General features: G+C 33.9%; 1 protein-coding gene and 1 long non-coding RNA gene across 3 annotated transcripts in view; one reads left to right on the top strand and one right to left on the bottom strand.

Annotated features, from left to right (window-relative positions):
• Positions 1-22,159, top strand: part of LOC141580654 (uncharacterized) — a 563,177-nt gene that overhangs the window by 181,232 nt on the left and 359,786 nt on the right. For both annotated transcript variants that reach the window (XR_012512938.1, XR_012512939.1), the window contains exon 2: positions 21,718-21,935. This is a non-coding gene — a long non-coding RNA (uncharacterized LOC141580654). The remainder of the gene's footprint in view (positions 1-21,717; positions 21,936-22,159) is intronic.
• NUDT12 (nudix hydrolase 12) lies at positions 10,279-21,909 on the bottom strand. Its single transcript, XM_010340023.3, has 6 exons — positions 21,704-21,909; positions 20,545-21,134; positions 17,561-17,728; positions 16,370-16,483; positions 13,925-14,124; positions 10,279-12,668 (listed from the first exon to the last, which is right to left on the bottom strand). The coding sequence occupies exons 1-6, from the start codon at positions 21,907-21,909 to the stop codon at positions 12,558-12,560; spliced, it is 1,389 nt and encodes a 462-aa protein (XP_010338325.1). The 3' UTR covers positions 10,279-12,557.

Here is a 22,159-nt window from a genome sequence, read left to right as displayed (position 1 = left end):
ATAGTAACAGTAGTTACTATAAGTAGTTTGAATAATGCCCATATATCACTTCAGACTTGATCTCAGCTTCTTGTTTACAAAACTGGGACCTGATCAGCAATTCTTAGTGAATAGTTTGCCGTGTCTTGAAAGTTTAAGAAGCCTTAGTTAAGATCATTGAAGACTGTTTCAGTGCCTATTGCAAGTTGTTCTTTATACTTTAACTTTCTTCTCTCTGTTGAAAAATACTGATAAGTAAATGTATTTATATCTGTATCTGTATGAATTTGTATGGATAAATGTTTGAATTCATTAGTTTAAAATTTTTAATACAAACATTCAAAGCTCATATGTGATTAAACTATTTTTTACTTTACCCAAGCATATGATGGACAGGTTGTTGAGGCACACAAGGAGTATTCAAGTCCATCTACAGAAAAGGCCCTTGGTGATCACTGGAGCATAAATCTCTTAAGGTCTTGAGTTTAGAAAAATAGGTATAAAAAACTTCAATACTAAAATAACTAACTTTAATCATAAGCTTTGTTGGAATGCCATCACTCTCTTTGACCCACAATTGGTCAAATGTAACTTAATAGATAAAGATAATCCTTGTAATCCTTGGAGAAAGAAGCCCACCCTACAAACTTTTTTTTTTTTTGAGATGGAGTCTTGCTCTGTTGCCCAGGCTGGAGTGCAGTGGCCTGATCTCGGTTCACTGCAACCTCTGCCTCCTGGGTTCAAGCAGTTCTCCTGCTTCAGCCTCCTGAGTAGCTGGGACTACATGCACTGCCACCACATCTGGCTAATTTTTGTATTTTTAGTACAGATGGGGTTTCACCATACTGACTAGGCTGGTCTTGAACTCCTGACCTCAAGTGATCTGCCCACCTCGGCTTCCTAAAGTGTTGGGAATACAGGTATGAGCCACCGCACTTGGCCCCACCCTACAAATATTAAGTCAGTCTCTGAGGAAATGAAATGCAGATAGAAAAGAGGATTGCGTAGTGTGGAATTTATTATCATTTCTAAAGTTGTAAAGAATTGGGAAAGAAAAAAATTCATATTAGTAAATCAAAAGAAAAATGAGCTTAGTGTCTATGTGTGATACAGTCAGTAATAACAGAAAATCTCTTAACAGTTCCGAAGTGTCTATTCTTTGTTTGGCTGTGGGTATGTGTGAGATCATCTATCCAGCTCCCTCATTTATTACTGGAGAAAAGTGGGAGAGATGTAGCAAATTGCCCAAGAAACATGGTCCTGAGATGCTGCTTCGCTTTCTCTCTCCACCATGATAAGATTCTGAACGTGAATAATTTTCTTAAGATTTTTGAAAGATATTCACTGCTTTACTCTTAAACGTAGAGACTCTTCCTGACATGCTTCATGAATGACCCCTTTCCTCTTTCACTTTATTTTGGAATTATAAAGTTAAATTTAAATTGAGAAAATCCAATGTACTTAGAGATGGCCTTTGAATTTGGCATTTGGCCCTATGGACTTGAAGTTCTGAGCTGAACTTTGTGTAAGAATGTAAGTATAATGTAAATTTCAAGGAGTTTATAGGTTAGCACAGGAATTCTCAAATTTGAAAGTGGGTTAAGAATCACTGGGCAAATTGCTAAAAATGTAGATTTTGACCCTCACTTTAGAGATTTGGAGTCTGATTAGTGATCCAGGTGTATGTAATTTTAATGAGCACCCACTCTTCCATCCCCTTATACGCATACCAAGTGATTTTGTTTAGAAATCCCACTGAAGCAGATCCAACTGAGTAGGTAGAATGGAACTTCATTAAAAAAATCTTTGAAAGCCTTAAGATTTTAGACTAGGGTGGCACTGAAGAAACTTTCTACGAATTGCTTCACTTTATTCTACCTCATTTTTCTTCTCTCTCAATTGCCCACACTAAGGCTTGAATCTTTTGTTTTATTGTTTTGGCTTAAGATTCTCTCTTTCTGTATCAACAAGCTCCTAGGAAGAAAAATCAGTGATAGATTGCTTTTCATTTTTTTCTCAGCCCAGTGTGAAGAGGCTCTACCCAAATTGTGTTCTAAATCAATCTTACGTGTTAGCTTACCAACATCCTTTTCTCATCTTGTACTAACTGGGACTTGTGATAAAAATCTAGCAAGTCAGGTTACCAGGCCAGGGCTGCTGGAGTAAGAAGGCAAATCATGTCTTTTTGATTGCTTGCTCTCCTGTGCTCAAATTCAGCTTCTCAGAGGCAAAGGGTTCCTATAGTTTGGGTTTAACTGTCTGTAAGAACTGAAACAATTGGCAAGGACATGGAGAATTATAGTGTAGTGGAAGTGTTTGGAAGGAGGGCATTTGGCAGGATGAATGAGGTATTTGGAATTTGATCTTCCTGTTTATGATGAAGGATCCATCAGCTCATTTCCTTAGTACTACGGCATCTGTAGGGCATATTCTTTATCCTGGGATTGAACCAGACCTCTTGCTCCACAGTTAACTTGACTTGAGTCACTTGTGCTTCAGAGGAAATTTATCACTGTGTCCAGCAGACATACACAAAACACCTCAGTGTATATTGCCTTAGGATTTTCCAGTCTTTTGTGGAACCTCTAGAGGTATGGGCCAAAATGTAGGATCCACAAGGGCTAAGACCTTGTCTGTCTTACTGTTTGATATGTTCCTATTCCATATGTGTGGAGGGAACATAGTATTCAATAAATATTTGTTGGATGACTGACTGCCACTTTATTGTTTCCCAACTTCAGTCATTTGCATACTACCTTCACAAATTTTACAATATCCATAAAATAGCTGTGCTTTTATTGTAATAGATTTTTATTCATTAACTTTTTACTTTAGCTTCATGTTAGATAATATATGTGAAATCCTGGGTTATATCTAACACATATTAAAACAAAAACAAATAATAAAAAGGAAATATCTCATCTTGCACCACTCCAAACTATTGGACATTCCAGCAATGGTATGTGTCCCTTGCTTTAGAAGATTTTAAAGATACAGTCATATTCTATGTGCTATCATAATGACATTGTTAGACTAGAAATCCCTGAAGAACTATATTTTGCTTTGCTTCATTTCCTCTCTGGCTTTTTTAGAATGACTATTAGACTGGAAGTTTAGTTAATCCCACATGCAGAATGATGCATGAATTAAGTATCACTGTATGAAGAGAAATCACCCTATCCAATTACAATTACAACCCTAGCTACTCTCTATATTTTTTGAATTGGTAGTTCTGAGAAATCTGTAATTATGGTTTTCCCCTATGCTGACCTTGACCAGCACAGGGAGTTTCAGAATCTATCTAGAGAAACCCATTTCTAAAACTAACTCAGTCCTAGCTGACATTTTACATTATTCCTCTTTGACTAATTATAGTTCACAGTAAGAAGTGATAACTTCATTTTAACACATGTAAGTATTTCAAATAATAAAAAGTTTGCTATAAAGGTGTATTTTCATTAAGATGAAAAAAGAAAAAATAAAGTGCATATATGTACTTAAATATATGATTGGATGCCTTGTGAAAGCAAGAGAGTAGGCACAAGGGCTAACTGAATACATCTCAGGGACTACTTAATTTTTGGCTCAAGACTTTCTGTACCTATTAATTAAATGAATAATGCCTTTGAGTTTTCTAAAAGAGGAATGCTATCTCTTTTTTTGCTTATTGAAGTGGAGCCACACTACTTTAATAACCATGTCACACAAGAGCTATGCTTCTCTGAAGACTTAATAATTGCTGAATTGTCAACTCTTGCTGGGTTTAAATGACATCATCTTAATTTTGAAATATTCAACTTTAAACCTCAGTTTGAAGTAGCGTTTGAATATACCTTCAAACAGAAATCTCTGAGTGTAATTCCTCTAAAACATGAAATCCCTGTAACTCTTTCAATGAAGTTGTGTTGATGTTCCCCAGGGGCAGAGCTCTTCAATTCTGCTGACACCAGAGAGTTTCAGATTGCCGAAAGCAGAACCCCTTCACGTCTCTATTCCTTTTCAGTCTAGAATCAAGGAAAACTGATGTATAACTACCATTTAATGGTGACCTTCCTTTTATATAGCTTAAGCTACTGACTGTGCTGTATTTTTGCCCACTGTCATAAAAAAAAATGTGTAAACTGCAGTCTGGCTAATGATGAGGGAATGTGAAATTATGCTTAGAATTAATCTGTCAGGTTAATTTAATCACTTTATGATTGGTTTTAAATTGGGCAGATAATCAGTGCCAACGTTCCATTCCATCTCAAATTCACTGAGGTCTGGACAGTCTCATGGCATAAGAATAATTTATCAGTGGATTTTGGTTAGTGTGTGTACATCTTCACAAATCAGGTAACATTCAGAATTTCTATTCCGTTTTTTGTAATAATAATCAGGGACCAGTCTACAAAAGGGTCATAACATCTGGTAAGAGTTGAAGATCTGAAACAACACAGTGAAATTCCTGGTATCATTTTAAAGATCTTTTTGAAAACTTGCTCAATGGATGATTTTTTTTTTCCCCTGGAGAGAAGATACCAAGACTATCTTATAAGCATCCTAATTGTAATTTCATCACATGTTTAGTACAGATTTCTTTAACAAGTTAAATGACTTTACATATAATTAAAAGGTCAATTGCTAGCAACTAAGGAACTATCTTAAAACAAACATAGACAATAAAGGTTTATTTTTCAATTTACTTTCCAAATATATGATTTAGGAATACTTATTTACATTATTTCAATCTGACGTTACATAAACAAGCTAAAATTTAAATTCTTTGAGAGGAAAAGGTGATTTAAAAAATCTAATATTCAAATTCCAGTAAGCATAGGGAAGGTAAGAAGAGCTGGCTGAATTCTTAATGGTAAAAGGAGTCTTTCATAGTAAGTTTACATTTCCATAAAAATCATAGTAAGAACAAGTCATCTAAAAAAATCTTGCTTTCCAAATGCATAATTTATTTGAAATAACCAAATGTAAAGATTAGCAACAGCAACATTGTAAATAGGCTATTTTGCAGTTTGATTTGGGATTATTTACAAAAAGATATTGGCCAGAATATTTTGCCTATGAAAGTTTTCTAAATCACAGAGTAATTGCAATTGTAATAGAAAAAATTTTAATGTCCTTAATGTCTTCTTTCATGAAATCAGATCACAATGTTTTAGGTAATTAATATATTTCAAAACAATTTAATATAAACATTTAAGTAAAATTAAGTATAAAATTAATGAAAAAAATTCTAACTTAATAAGATGAGAAAATCATTTTGATGATTAGTAAATCTAATCCTGCAATGGAAACAAAGCAGAATATAAGAATTCAAAGCAAGGTCTACTGCTTTGGAATGAAACTGACCCTTCCTGCATTCAGAATGAATTTCAATTATGTTTAGAAGCTTAGCTTGTCAGTTGCATTTTCCTTGCTTTCCAAATGCACAATTTACTTGAAATAACCAAATTAGGATATGGATAGTGCTTATTCAAATGTGCACATGATGTCTTTCTTAGAATAAATAAAAGAGGCCTAAACACATTGATTATTTAGAATTTTCTTTGGATGTATCCATCCTCTCAATTGGGTAACAAAGTAAGTTACAAACAGCTGTTGGATATTTTGTGACTGGAAAGAAGTGTTATTAAATTGTATTCATATATAACATTCAAATATATTCCCTTTGCTATTATCCTTTGCCAAGGAACTAATTTAGAACTCCAAGGATTAAAATAGAGAATATGGCATTCAAAAAGGAAGAAAAAAGCATGTATAATCACCTCACCTGGGTAAAGCCTTCATAAATTGTTCGGCTCTGAAGGAGACATGGATAAAATGCAATATGTATTTTCGAAAAGCAAGAAACTGAAGATTTGAGTACCTTTCCGTGTTCTCCTGTGGATTTTTCTGGGTTCTCTAAATCCAAAATCTGATTAGCATATTTAATCTTACGCAGCATCAGGAATGATCACCCATCCTTTAATCAGTCTATTATTATCTGTCTTAACCATCTCTAACAGTCTGTTTATATTCAAATATACTTTTAGTAAACAATGATGCACTGTATACTTTTGTAGCTTCAGAATTTTGATAGGGATATTTATGAAACACATACGATGTTCACATGGTGCAGATGAAATGGAAGCAAGCCAAACAAAACCAAAACTTAAATGATCTTGTTCAGCTATTTAGAGGGGTTGGGTTAAGTATTAGGTAATTCATTTACCTTTGTGTAGTAGACAGGGGCAGAAGCAGTATGGTATATAGTATGGTAGAGGTAATAGACTTTGATTCAGAAGACTTACGTTTTAGTCAATTTCTATATCAGACCTTGACCTTGGGAAAGTGGCTTCTCAGATTCAGTGTGCTCATTTGTAAAACTGGGATAAGTATTATATAGTTCCTGATTTAGAATTTTTAACATCCCATGAAATACGTAAATGAAAATTTACAAGTACAGTTTAGAACCGTAAATAAATGAAAAATTATTTCTACATATACTAGTAACATATGGAATTGGCCATAAGTATTCAGGTGGTCTTTAATGAATGTTATTAATGCATAACAAAGATTTAGAAAGCTTGCTACGGCTCTACAAGAACATAAATTATGGTATAAATAAGGAGTTGAAGGAAAGGAAAATGATGAGACTTGAAGTCAAAGAGGTAAATTGCTATGCTAAGGAAATAAGACTTTCCCTTTTTCCAAGGACAGTGAGGGGCATTGTTCTGAAGGGTTTTAAGTAAGGCAAAGACTAGATGAGATTGTTCCTTAGCAAGATCTCCTTGGCTGCAGTGTCAAGAATAGATTGGCAGTGGAACTGCAAAGTAGGGAGATCAGTGTAGGAGGCTGATGCAGAAACCAGATGAATCATCTGAAGTAGGATGGTGGTAGTAGAGGGAGAGAAGAGGTAAAGGGAAAGAGAGGGAGATATCAAGATTTGTGAAGTATTAAGAAATAAAATGATAGGATCTAGAGGTTGTTTGGTTGAGGAGTGGAGTGGGGTAGAGGATAAAGCAGACAAATTAAAACAGTGCCCAAACTTCCATGTTGGACAATAACACAGGAATACAGAAACAGGAACATGCTTACGAAAAAAGATAATTTAACTTTAGACATGCAGTCTTTGGGAGGCTCTGGGTCATCCAAGCAGGTGTGTTAGACAGTTGGAGAGACAAAATTGAGATTCAAATAACTAGTGAATGACCTGCAGAAATGTGTAGAGGAGCAAGAGTAGAAGATTCAACCCGAAAAATAACCAAAATTTAGGAGACTAAAGAAGGAAACTGAGAGACTGGAAGTGCTTTTGTCAATACAGAGTTATTAAGAAACATCTTTAAGATAGCTCTGGTAAGAAAGGAAAGGATCTGGAATGAAATGTTTGGGCTTAAGCTTTGACTCTCCTATTTATTAATGACATGACTTTGAGAAGTTACCCCATTTTAGCCAAGTGTAAAATGGGGATAATAATACTAACATTCACTTTATGGGGTTAAGGATAAAATAATTGTCAACCTTCTATATATAAAGTCACGTGTAAAAGTTACTAGTATTATGAGAATAAACCAAACAGTTATGCTTCCTTAAAAGCTTGTTGTAAATAGAGATCTGTAAGTCTTAGAAATGTAAACAACAGGTAAAAAATAACTTTTATAAAGTCCAGAAGTCTAAATTTGCAGAAAAATTACAATTTATTAGTACTGATGTTAGATATACTGAAGGAGAATGTATATATTGTTTTTAGTGTATAAAACAAAGTTATTTATATGATACATTTACCATTATAATAGAATGAAAAATGTAAAAATGTGTTTATTTTTCATGAGGTGTAGGAAGTGGCTGGGAACTAAAAAAAAAAAAAAAAAAAAAAAAAATTGGTATGGCAAGCCTAGCAATTTGTAGGAAAAAAATGGTGTTTTTTGGGAATAATAATTATTAGATATCTCTACAGCCATGAAAACTTTGAGGTCCACACAGATATGTGAATATTTTCTCCTGTTATCCCAGAACACACACAGTTCCCAGTGGCTTTCCACTCGGAGATACACTCCAATGGAAGCCCTCAGTATGAGACAGAGGGGAGACGATGGTCGGGACCAACAAAGCACCTGAGGTTTGAATTTGCACACATCCTTGAGCATCCTTTCTTTGGAGTTCCATATTCTTCAAACTGCTTGGTACTATTCAGATTTGTTCCCTAAACACAAGTAAATCTAACAAAAAAAAAAGCAAAATAAGACTTAGCAGTAAAGCTGTTGGATAAATGGCATTTTAAATCATTTTTACTCCCACTGATAGAGATGTCTTCGGCTCACTGCCACCTGAGAGCAGTAATAAATATTTATAAAGTACTCTGCTGAGATGTTTGAAACATCACACTGCTCCAACAGGCAATTTCAGGCTAGAGCGAAATGGGCAGGATAAAAGGTAAACAAAATAAACTTCAGACTAGATCACTTGTCCACTTACTCTGTTCTAAAGGAAACAAGAGTAACATTCTCAATTTCTACTGCTGGGTGGAACTTCCACATTACTAAAAATAAAATCTCCTCACAAGTTAAGTGGTTAGAAGAATGTTCTTAATCCTCTACAGGTGAGGCAAAGAGTTTGCCTGGTATAGTTCCCCTGAGCCCAGGAATGGAAAGCCAGGGTAGTTTTTTATTCTTTATGCTGGTTTGTCTGTCTCTTATCAGACTTCTAGTTAGAAAAATGTTTCCATTAGGAGAAAGTTTCCACACCCCCCCTCAACTTAAAATCTGCTTAAAATCTCACAGCAGACCCACTATTCTGGAGAGTATCACTATACCGGAAGTTGCAAAAAGGAGAAAAATCTGTTGTCTGGTGCTTCGGCTTTGACTACTTAGCAAATAAATAAATAAATAAATAAATAAATAAAACAGTAATCTTGAAGGAATAAAGAAAAGTTAAAAGTGTCACTCACTTCCACCAGTGAATATAACTAAATATGGATATCCTTCAGTAAAAATAATTTGCCTCTTAACCCAATTGACATGTCCAAATATTTGTCCTATAGTTGAAAATTCATTTTCTTTCTTAAACAAGAATTCAGCCTGCTGATCACCCATTTTCCCTATGCCATCCTTATTATTTAAATGACCTTCCTTTTGATCATTTCTAGTTTTGGGCAAATCAATGGAATTATTTGAAAATCTATCATATATAGTAAACTGCACTCCCTCTTTCAGAAATTCTTTTGAATTCTATCCTGATTGTCGTGAAAGGATGTTAGGGTATAGAATAGGAAAAAATACTTCTTAATATTTTGTTTAGTTTCAACAAGTAATTCCTCTAATGAAGGACTCAGTTTGAAGACACAGGCACTTGGCAATGTTACTACCTTTGCCCCAAAATATAGCCTCTCATCTGCTCCTGTGGGGTCAAAGCACTCAAGCATTTGCCTCCACTTACCGAGCACCCTACCTCGTCTTCAGAACATCAAACTCTTACCTTTTCCAGTCTCTTAGCAGTTAACTGTTGCTTTGCCTCGGGATCTAGATCTTATACATTTGAAGACAGAAACTCCTGATTTTGCACGTTGGATTTACTTTGTCCTACACCTTTTTTTTTTTATAATAGAGACACAGCCCTTTTAATTTAATTAACAAATACACAAATTTCACTCAATACCCACCAACCATCTCTCTCTCTCTCTCTCTCTCTCTCTCAGAACCTAATAACTGGGTCTCAGCTCTGATAAAATTTGCATTATGAAAATTTTACTCTAATAGATTTGTTTTATAGAACATCTTCACTAATATTTTGCTGTACCTACCTTAGCGATATAGTTCCAGGACCAGCTATCTATTGTTGTTATGTGGGATTTAATTTAGTTTATTTGGCTTATTAACGAACTTACACTTCCTCCTTCCATCTCATGGTCTCTCCCTTTGTTCTATTCTTTTTTGTTTTCAACCAAATCCCTGAGTCTTTAAAAGAATTTCTCATTTTCCAACTAAATAAAATATGTGAAATTTTCAACATGTGAAAATTTCAAAATCCAACAAATGGCAATATTAGGCAAGTAATAAAAATACTAGATATATTGCTTTAAACCTGAAGAGCAAAAATTATTAACTTTATATATATGTATATATGTATGTATGTATGTATGTTTGCATTTGACCTCAAACTATATTTTAAGATTCAAATCAAAATTTTAAGTTTTCCAAACACAGACACTTTTTAAAGGGCTTTTGCATTTTTCATACACATCATTCTAAATGGGTCAACAACTGAAATTGTGCTTCTCTCATTTTTCAGAAGATTTATCAAAACATGTTAAACACACAGGCAAAACAATTTTTAAAAAATTTTATTATTACATTCATTTCCAGTAGAATACATTCATGGCACTAGCAGGTCTATTCTTTGAAATGGCCATTCCTCTATTTACATAGCTTTTCACCTCTCAGAGGCTGGCAATTTAAGAGTTGTTATTAAAAAAAATAATTTACATAGATGCTGATTTCCCCCAAGGATTAAATATCTAAAACAAATTGTATAACCATATTGTTGACACTTTATATTCTACTCTTCTATCTTAACATTATGAAAACCTGGAATTTTACAATGTAATCTTAGAATCTGTAAGTATTAAAAGTATATTTGAAATAAAACAACCTCCAGACACTCTATTTCATCATAATCCAGGTACATTAATTTCCATATACTTATATAGCTTGGATTTATTATGTATCTAACTAAATGTTCTATGTCAGTTTTAATTTTGTTTAAATTCTTGATACCAATAAGATTCATCAACTTCTAAGAAAATCACTGTTCATTTGTAAAATAAAGTTTTATCTGACAAAGTTATCTTTTATTTAAGTTAAATAAATGTTAAGTATCTAAAATTTTAATTAACAATATTTGGTAAGTTAAACTTATTCTTTTAATTTTGTCTATATATATTTTCAGTCATAGCTTCTAGTTGCTATTACAGGGAGAATAGTCCTCTGCATTATATAGTACAGACTCTTGTAATTAATTAGTTATATAACTTTCACTAATTAGTTAAATTCACCTTTCACAATTTCCTTTTCCTTATCTATAAAACAAGGAAAGTGAATTTCATATATTATCCTTAAGGTCTCTTCCAGTTTTAACATACATTAGTAAAGAGCCAAATTATACAAATTTTTATGTTCATATACTACAATACCTTTTAAATGAATTTCAAAATAGCCTTATAAAATATGAGTTTGTATGTTACAAATTTGTGAACTAGTATGTTTTGCTTTATCCAGAATCTTACCGATTCAGCTCTAAAATATACTTATTTTATCAAGGCTTCTTAGAATTTGTTGAAATAAGGTCAAAGCCCAGATATATCTGAGCATAATAAATATTATTGGTAATGATTATACAATTTTTGCTAACGCAGATGCATCGCTCATCACAAAATGAAATAAAGCCAATGTTTTAAATTAAATACGTAAATCTGCCTGGGACTTACTTATTTAATATCTGATCTTTGAGGAGAATTCCTTTCAAGTTTAATTTCAGTGTAAAAGCAGAGAATCTTGATTTGTCTTAATAACAGCTTTAGGTATAAGCAGCATATAAAATGTATTAATTAATTTTAGGTTTAAAAGAGAGGTCCCAGATACAATAGTATGACTTTCTCCTTCATGAGAGTATGGTATTGAAATCACTAGTAGAGTTAATTATTAAATTAGAAAATTCTTAAGACTGGTCAAATTAGACAAGTGGCAACACTATTAACACCCTCACTGCTAGAAAATGGAACCCCAAGGAAAGAGCTTGTGGGACTACAATGGGAAGATGCGCAAAAACTAGATATTGACAACTTAAAGGTAACAAAAGGACTAAAAAATCAATACAAGCGAATACAAGCTAAAAATTCATTAAAATTATTTTGTTTCATTTATCAAATCAGGAACTTTCTTCCTCATCAGTTTAATGCTTAAAAGAGGCACTAAAAGTTATGCACATCTCCAGAACATACTTCTTTCCAACGTGATGTCTCTTATTAGAAAAACAATTTTGTGAAGACTGTGAAAGACAACCAAGAAAAAAAGTTCAGAGAAGGCTGACCTAGATTTAACAACAAAATCTGAGGCAATATTGTAATTTGTAAAAATATGAATTCTGGGCTGGGCGCGGTGGCTCAAGCTTGTAATCCCAGCACTTTGGAAGGCCGAGGCGGGTGGATCACGAGGTCACGAGATCGAGACCATCCTGGTCAACATGGTGAAACCCCGTCTCTACTAAAAATACAAAAAAATTAGCTGGGCATGGTGGCGCGTGCCTGTAATCCAGCTACTCAGGAGGCTGAGGCAGGAGAATTGCCTGAACCCAGGAGGCGGAGGTTGCGGTGAGCCGAGATCGCGCCATTGCACTCCAGCCTGGGTAACAAGAGCGAAACTCCGTCTCAAAAAAAAAAAAAAAAGAATTCTGTGATTAAGACAGAAAGAACACTTTGAAAATATTTCCAAAACCCAACATGATATTCTGTGTTGTGACACTCGAAACAGTACTGAGTAATCTCTAATATCACTTGAGGAATGACTGTTATTAGAAATTAAATAATACTCAAAGTTGAGCTCTTAGATTTAGAGATTGGGATTTATTCTAATCCAGTGTTTGATTAATTGATGTGCAATAGCTCGGCTTGGTGGCACAAAGAATGCCTGCTGCTTCCCTTTGGTCAGAACATCCAGGACCTAAAACACACCAAAATAGAATACATTAGGATTTCAAAGCTGTCATATTTAAATATTATTCTCATGCTTACATAATTTAATTAAAACGTGATGACTTTTAGAGTGAATAACAACAGGAGAAAGTGACAACATCCATATTAACATGCAGAGATTTTTTTTTTTGAGGGGTGGGGTGGGGAACAAGGTCTTGCAGTCTGCCCCCCAGGATGGGGTGCAGTGGTGCAGTCACGGCTCACTGAAGCTTTGATCTCTGGGGCTCAGGCGATCCTCCTGCCTCAGCCTCCCAAGTAACTGGTACCATAGGTGTACACCACCACACCTGGCTAACTTTTTAAAAACTGTTTGTGGACACAGGGTCTCCCTATGTTGCACATGCTAGTCTCAAACTCCTAGGCTCAAGCAAGCTTCCTGCCTTGGTCTCCCCAAGTTCTGCAATTACAGGTAGGAGCCACCACACCCAGCCTCAATATGCAAAATTTAGAACAGCATTTTTAGTTGCTTCACTGAGTTAGTGATTCCATTTTTTAAATGTTCTGGAAAGACACATTCCCTTATGAAAATGGTGTCATGAAAAAGTAAAATATATGCTCCATACTTAATTTTTAAGCAAAGTCAACTTTTGGAACAGCTTCTTTTTTATAAAATTTGTAAGCAATAATCTAATTTCCATCTTTTAGGGTTAAGCATAGAATAAAATTAATTTTATGTAGGCAAAGTCAGAATTTCAGTTCAGATGAGTAATTTATCTTTTAGTATATTATTTAGGAATGGTGTTTTAAAAAATTAAGTGCATGTTTATTATATAGTTATGTCATTCTTGTCCTTAAGTACATTTTAAAATGAATAAAAACTTTTTGAAAATTTTAAGCATTCTTACTGATGTTTTTTGAGAATTACTTGTTTTAATGTTATAAACTAAAATATAAAATGAGAATAATGTTCCTGTTTCTCACCTATGAATTAATGTTTACCTAAGCCCACTGATAGGAATTATTGATGTGAAGGAATGGAATCTGAAATTCAAAATGGCACAGATTCATCTCTACTACAAAAATCTCACAGAATAAATTAATACAGATTACATTAGTGAAACATACTCCTCCTGTTTGGAATTACTAATTACAGTGTAATACATGTATTACAGCCAAAGCCCTCATGTATTTTCAACTTGCTGAAAATATGCATCTTTGCTCTGGGCCCAAACCAGTACAGTCAGGGAACAATCAATAGAAGAAGGAAATTAAATTGAACTTTACCTGTTCTCTTGTGAACCAGCGGGCATCCTCTATTTCATTCTTGTCAACTTTAATTTCTGTAGACACTGCCAGAGCTAAGCAACCAATCATTAAGGAGGAAGGCATTGGCCATGGCTGACAAGAGACATACTGAACATGGCCAACTTTGACTCCACTTTCTTCTTCTACTTCTCTCCTAACAGCATCTTCTATTGTCTCTCCTAATAAAATGGAGCAAAAGAACAAGATGCTGATGAACATGCCCTGGACACTTTGTGTCCTGAATGGTTCAAACATCTGAAAATCACTTTGGACAGAAACCCAATTCAAATCATCAGAAAGCAGAATCTTAAAACTAGACTGCAATCGAAGAAAACCTAATTTTTTAAAGTACGTGACCTCATATATAACATCAAAATACCAACAATAAACTTTTCATTTTTTTTAAAGGTCCGAATTTGTCAGTTATATTTTAAAAATAATAATTATAGCACCTACAAATATCCAATACCCAATATTGGTTAAATACAATGCAAACACTTTATATCTTATCTCGTTTATATATTGTCCACTAAATAGTTATAAATTAAATATTTTTTAAAAATAGCTCTTTCACACTAAAAGTTTGAAACTCTCCTATTATGCTGTCAAACAATTATTGCGGGTAACTCTTCAGTTCATTCAAAGATTAAAATCCACATAAGATGAAACCTCATAATTTTTCTAAGGAATTGTTTTCCTGTAGATGACTTTTGACTCTGCTATGATAAAGTGATGCCTACACATGTGCTTTATATTTCTAATTTGTTGGAATTAAGAGAATAGGGGAAATCATTTCCAAGTAAAATTTATCTGGAAGTTTGGAAACATTTTGCTAAATATTGCTGTATTTAGCAAAATATAAAATACAGCTTTCTAAGTCAAATAGATTGATAAGTTTCCTTCACAAAAATTTACAACTTATAGTAATCAAAAGAACACATATAGTAAAAAAAAGAATTACAGATTAGAATATATGCAAAAGCATAACAAAAGAATAGCATATACTATATATTTAAGAACTTTTAAAATCAATAAAAAAGGATAAACAATGAAAACAAAACTAGGTGAAAGATAAGCATCTAAAATTCAGAGGAAATAAAATTGAATGCCTAATACGCATTTGAAAAAAGATGTTCCATCAGCAGCAAAATGAAAATGAAACGAGCTACGATTTCATTCACCCCTCAGAATAACAAATTTGAAAGTCTGAAAATCCAAACTTGATGAAGATGTGGCATAATGGAACATTTCATGTTCTGCCGGAGAAAGTGTAAACTGGCAGAAACACTTCAGAGACAACTTGGCAATAGCTAGAAAAGGTTAAGATGCTCATATCCCATGAGCTGGTGGTTCTACTCTATATAACCTAGATAGCTCTTGCCAAGTATGCACAAGGAGAAGTATAAAAATATTAATTGCAGTGCTGTTTGTAATAATAAGAACTTTAAAATAAACTAAATGTCCAATGAGCAGAATGCATAAGTAGTGGAATATTCATAAATGGATTACTACCCAGCAGTTAAGACAATGACCTAGAACTACGAAAGACAGCACAGTGATTTGGAGCAAGGACTCAGAAGCCAGCATGCCCAGGTTTGAATCCCTTCCCTATCACTTAGTTGTTTGACATTGAGCAAGTTATTTAGTCCCTATGCCTAGTGCCCCAATCAGCAAAATCACTGTAACTGTGTATTTTATAAGGCTGTAGGAGGAACATATTATATATATATAACACAGCCTGATACCGTTTTATGTATATGATCCTCCTCCAGAACATGGCCTGATACCATATGTTTACAATTATTATCTAGCAATGCAAATTAATATTGGAAATTGAAATTGAGATAAAACATTAATTAGATATATTCATTCACTCTGCAAATATTTATTGACCTTACATGTGCTATAGGCATGTGCTATGAGGGTTTGGAATACAGCAGTGGATAAAATTAAGTCCCTGCCCTTATAAAATTTATATTCTTGAAACAGCAGGTAAAAAATTAGTAAGTACATATGTACATAGTATATGAGGTGATGAGTGCCATAGGGAAAAATCAGGCAGGATGATAGGGATAGGGACTGTGAATGCAGGGCAGTGGGGCTCACTAATGTATCTGGGGCAATCAAGTAAGGCTTCTTTGAAAAGGTGACAGTTGAGTCTAGATCAGAAGGAAATGAGGTGGAACCTAGATATCTGGGTCAAAAGCAACATACCAAAGAGCAAATACTGAATTTTTAATAAAACAGACCAAGTTACATATGAGAATTATAACATGTTTAAATTATATTAAAATTGTATCATGTTTAAAAGACTTTAAAATCCAGTTTTGTAACATGATAATTTATCAGGGATTATTTCTCAAATGTTACCTAAACTTTGTATTTTGAAATTATAAGTTAGATAAAAATTAAGAAAAGGCTTACCAGGCTCAATAAATCCAGCAAGGCAAGTAAACATGCCTGGGGGAAATCTTTTCTGCCTGCCTAAAAGACATTTGGTCCCATCTGGATGAATAACTTGCATGATTACTACTGGATCTGTTAAAAACAATCAGATATATGAATGGCAGAAAAAAAAGAATTAAGACTCATTGTGCAAACACTGTCTGATAGGATAATGTAAAGATGTATCTCCTATAGGGACAGAACTCTTGTCTGGTTGTAATTTACGAGATTGCTTCTTTCCGCCCTAATGTAGCTGGTAACAGAATATCTCAGAAATTGTATAGAATAGTGTCAGTAAGCTAGAGGAAGACCATTTTTTGTCCTTCTTACCCCAATCATAATAGCAACATTTATTCTGTACTTATGGACATTAGGTGTATCATTCCTTTTTAATGAAAAAAAATTTGAGTAGGTAATACATGGAAATAAGGAAAATTCAAATTTTACCACAGTAAATAGTTAATTTCCCTCTCCCATCCTATTCCTTAACAAACTGTTTTTAAAAGTAAATGTGATACTATGGTTAGATTTAAGTCATTAAATAAAATTTCAATAACAGTTCATCTCTCTAGAAGTTACCAATTCAGCAAATTCTTCTCACTACATCATGACTAAGAAGTAGGAATTAAATGTAAAAGGCTCCTGAGCAACAAAAACAGATGTCACTAAGCCATGTATTTTTCTCCTCAGAGGCCGCCTCAGGTGTTACTGAGCCTATCTATTTTTTTTTTTTTTTAAAGGTCTGGGTTATCAGATTTCCAAATCTACAGCAGACTCAAAACAGCAATTAGAAGAGAGGGTACAGGCAGACATTCACTGTGATGAAAAGCTAGGGACAGGCTGTACTGCTTTGGTAATGCCTCAAACAGGTAATACATTCTTGGGGCTTTTTCTCCACTAAGTGAAGCCAAACTGGTTGGCTTCTGAAATCATGTATCATAACACATAAATTCATAGTGAGTAACCCCACGTTAAGAAATGGCTATTGATGTACCATGATTTTTACTTGAAAATCATGAAAATATATAACACTTTTAACACTTAACATTCTTAATGGTTAAACATGTTTTTCAGAAAAAGGTAAACTCTTAAGCTCCTCACAAATTTCTCTTTCTAGAATATCTTATTCCCCAAGATCCAGGTGGCTGAGATAGAAAATAAGGGGCTTACCAACTCGTGGGTAGGATGTATTATGAACGCCATTCAGACTAGGACAGTCTTCTTTTAAACATACTCTCTTATAGCCACCTTCTTCAATTTTAGTTCCACTTCCACAGGTTGGGCAAAACTTATATCGACTGTGCCAGGCAAGAACAGATCTTGCTTGAGCTACAACCCCTTAAAAAAAAAAGCGTAAAAAGTTTAATTCTGTGACAAATTAAAATCAATGTATAAGTACATTTTTTCAAGCTATCATCAGAATAGCTGTGTGATCAGGGGTTTTAGTATTTCTAGTTTTATAATGTGTATTTTTCTTTTAAAGTAAAAGATTTAATTTCCTGGATGACAAAAATTAGATTTAACTTCAGTATGAATAAAATATAACTCTCATGTGATATATAACATATATAAGATAGATGTTAGTACGTGTACTAACATCAATCTTATATACTATATTAGATCAGGCTTTTACTGTAGGTGATTTTAAAATGTGGGGTATTCATGATTCTATGAATCATGAGTTTATAAATTGATTTTACTATCGTGATTTTTATAAATCACTATTTATAAAATAGAGTGAGTTTACAAACTGATTTTGGAATAGTGATTCTTATAAAAATATGCCACGAAGGCAGTTCTTAAGTGAGACTTGTACTCTAAAGGAAATAATACTAGGAAACTGTAGGGCTATCACCACTCTCTTGGTGACCATGCCACTGATGGTCCATGCTGTTGTGGAGCACATCCTATTTTCAACTGGAGACTGCATGTACACAGCATAAAACATGCTGCATTTACTACAGTCATGGTTAACTTTGTTTACAAAAAAAAATGCCTAATAGAATAAATCTTAAAATATATAAACTTTAGCTAGAGGTTTTATTCTGGTCGTTCAAAAAAGAATATGACCTGGCCAGATATATTACAGTTAAGGCAGTAAGACTAGAAATGCTACATTTTAAATGCTTGACAAAGTTACCTCCCCGGCCCCAAAATACATTACTTGGTCTACAGATTTTTGAAATGAACAACATAGTAAGAAAAATTCTAACATTGTTTAAACTGGGAAAAAGATAAATAAAACAATTCTAATGACCAGATATTACATTTTTGCCTACTACATGACCTTATAATATGTAATTTACACTAGGGTATTTACATTATTTCAGAATCATCACAATAAGAAAAGTTAACATTTATTGAGTACTTACAATGTGCCAAGCATCATGCCAGGAATTTTATATAGATTATTTAATGTTTAGAGCAATCCTAAAGAAGATAGGTACACTATTACCATTTTCTGGAGGAGTAAACTGAGTCACAGAAAAGTTAAATAACTGTGTAAGCTCACAGAGCAAGAAAGTTAAAGGGTCTCAGTTTTCCTACAAGGGAAATAAAGCAAGCAATTACCTCATTTATCAGATCTTTTTGATCTTGAAATGATATATACAGGTCTAAAGAAAAGAAATTTTCTTTAAAAAGTTTGATGATTTTCCACAGGTATGAATAAAACATACCACATCAGACTTTGAGGAGGAGACATTTAAACAGTCTCTGGAAGGACCGACATCACCTATGGGAAAGTGGTCACTGACATGTGACCTCTTCCTAACTTCCCATTAACTCATCAATCTACCATAATCTGGCTTCTGTTCCTTTCACTTCACTGACATTTCTCTTATCAAATTTGTCAGACAAAGATTCTTAAAAAAAAAAAAACAACAACAAAACAATTGCTTTCATCTTACTCAAGTTAGTAACAGTATTCAATACATTTGACCACTCCCTCCTGGAAATACTGTGCTTGCTTGGTTTCCCTGAGGATAGCCTCTTGGTTTCTTCCTACCTCATGGCCACACTGTTTCCAACTTCTTTGATGGCTCTCCTGGCTGTAGTTTACGTTTGAATTTAGGGGGATTCAGATCTGATTCTGAGAGTATTTCTTGCTTGCTCTCAACTCTCCAAGTAATCTCAGTAGTTTTTTGGGATTTAAGTATCTTTGTGTTGATGACTCCTATATGACTATCTCCAGTTCAGACAGCTCCTGATTCATTTCTAAAACTTAGTATGCCCAAAAGTAAACTCTTATTTTATTTACTCCAAATCTGTCCTGCTTTCCTTGCTCTACCCATCATCCTATATTATCAAGAAATGGCATCACTATCTATCAAATTATTAAAGTCTCTAGCTTAGCAGTCATTCCTAATCTTTTCCTTCATATTAGTATATATCCCATAGCCAATCCAACAGCAAAGACCATTGATTCTATCTCCAGTATTTATCTTGCACATCCTCTTTCCTCCATTTCTACTATCAGTACCTTAATTCATGCCATGTTACCATAATCTCTCACTTAAAAGGGTCTTAACCTACAAATCAAGCCCTATCCATTCTACCTCAAGAAAATCTCAAATTCTCTCTTCATCTTCATCTCTACTGCTTCCATTCTAACTCAAGCCATTGCAGTCTCTTACTTGGGCTACTGTAATACTGTACTCAATTCCATCTTAACGAGACTCCCAACGTTCACACTTAATTACCTACATGTGTATATTTTATGCTCTATCACACAGCCAGTGTGCAGTTTTGTTTGTTTTTTTAAAATATTTTAAACAAAGATTAGGTTACATTTAAATGGCCCTTAGAATCAAACCCTAATTTCTTACCATGGCATAAAAAGCCCCAGCAGCAGAAAACAAAACAAAACAGTGAAGGTCTTTGCCATCATGTTTGCTGTGTAGCATGAGCTCAAGAATGATTCACTTAAAATCATATGAGATCATTATGCACCAGGTTCAATTCCAGGAAATCAGCCTGAGATGATTAGAACTACTAACTGAGAGTAGTCCCATAGGGTAAGAACTGCAGTAGGAGGTTTCTGATGAAGACAGTCTAATTTCACTGCTTACTGGAAAAAGTGTGCCCCTGGAAACAGCAAATACAGCTCCAACTCCATTCTAAAACCCAGATTTTAAGCAGTGCTCATTTCTTACCAGCTTCTTTTTCTTTCAATTGGAGAAGAGCTGGCATTGGAGGATGAAGAAAATAACAATTTTCATGTCTTTGTTTGAATTCTTCGGCAGCAATAGGATCTATACCTAGGGCAAACCAGGCAACCAACCCATCTTCCTCCTCTCTTGGGACTTCACCAGCAAAATTAAGTAGCTTTTCTTTCATTTCAAGTTCTACTCCAAGGAAAATCAAGGTGATCTTCTCAGGCTGGGCCAAATAATCCTTTATATCTGTGTAGTTCAGCTGACAAAGCCTGACTTCTGGTTGTTGGAAACTTTCTTTATTGCCACCTAGAGTGACCAAGGGATTTAAATCCGAGAAAAGAATAAAAACTGTGGCTGGATGGCTTTCTTTAGCTAGTAGCCAGTCAGAATTATTTCTCTTTTCACTTTTCCGGTCCAGTAGTGTTTTGCTAAAATAATTTTCACATTCTTCCACTTCATTCGTTAGGAACCAAGGCTTCTTCCCACCTTTGGCAGGAGTTAGTAAATCAGCTATATGCTTATAACCCCAAAATACAGCAATATCCAGTGCAGTCTGCCTTGATTTATTGACAAGTGATCTGTCACACCTATAGATAAAAGAAAAAATTGGGGAGAAAAAGTAAAATATGAAGTAAACACTTTCTCCCTTTTATTTCAATAAAATATTTCCAGTTGCATATTATAGTTCTTCTTTTTAGTGATTAAATAGATTTTTTTTTTCCTTCTGGTCCATAGTTTACCATTGGGAAGGTTAAAAGAACTATAATCATAAATGACAAAAAGAGATAGTGGAGATTTACAATTTCTGGATAATTACTTACAAAATAAAAAAGCATTATGCTTTATGAACTATAAAGAGATACCAAAATTCTACAAGAAGTCCTTGGTAGTCATAGTGAGACTTGCATTTTCTATTTGGGAGAAAAATATTAGACTCCTCATAAAATTGCTTTGCTATAAAGTTATAATTTCTGAGTGAAAAAGGTTACAATGTTTTAAGTTAGAAAAATTATGCGACATTTTTATATAAATTAGCCAATGAGTTATCTACTAGTTCAACAATATAAATATGGAAACAAGCAAAATTTAAAAGTAAATATGTAACAAAGAAATTAAACCACAATCCCTTTGAGGTGGTACAGCCTAAAATGTTTACCCTTTCTCAAGCAGAAATTGGACAATCTCTGGGTGCCCATTCCTTGCCGCATACATTAAAGCTGTCCAGCCATTTTCAGAAGTTTCATTGAGAAGAGATGGAGAATGACTGAGTATTCCTGTTAACTTGGCAATATCTCCTTCAGCAGCTGAACAGTGAAACTGTGTAACTATTTCTTGCTTTGGACTTCTTTTTACAGAAGACATTTCTTACTTAAAAGAAGAAAAATAAGGTAAAAAAGCTTATTTATAACTGCTTTATCAATGAATGATATTGCTAGAATAATAGCAAGGGCTTCCAAGGCAATACACTCTTCAAAAGGCAATCATTATACAGCATACATTTCAGAATGTTATCAGTTTAAAATTATAAATACAATGTAATTTATATGTCCACGGGAGTTACACAAAATAATGTATAAAAAGCTCTGATAGTACAGATGAGGGGGCCATATCT

Source organism: Saimiri boliviensis, chromosome 1 (assembly GCF_048565385.1).
Source record: "Saimiri boliviensis isolate mSaiBol1 chromosome 1, mSaiBol1.pri, whole genome shotgun sequence".
Classification (NCBI taxonomy): domain Eukaryota; kingdom Metazoa; phylum Chordata; class Mammalia; order Primates; family Cebidae; genus Saimiri; species Saimiri boliviensis.
Note: the sequence above shows the minus strand (reverse complement) of the source record. Positions and strands in the feature narration are given on the sequence as shown.

Coding starts and splice junctions, on each gene's coding strand:
- NUDT12 (XM_010340023.3), bottom strand. CDS start 21,909: ATGTCTTCTGTAAAAAGAAGTCCAAAGCAAGAAATAGTTACACAGTTT. Junction 14,125..16,369: donor TGCTGGATTTATTGAGCCTG/GTAAGCCTTTTC, acceptor CCATTTTATTAG/GAGAGACAATAGAAGATGCT. Junction 12,669..13,924: donor GCTGGTTCACAAGAGAACAG/GTAAAGTTCAAT, acceptor GGTGTGTTTTAG/GTCCTGGATGTTCTGACCAA.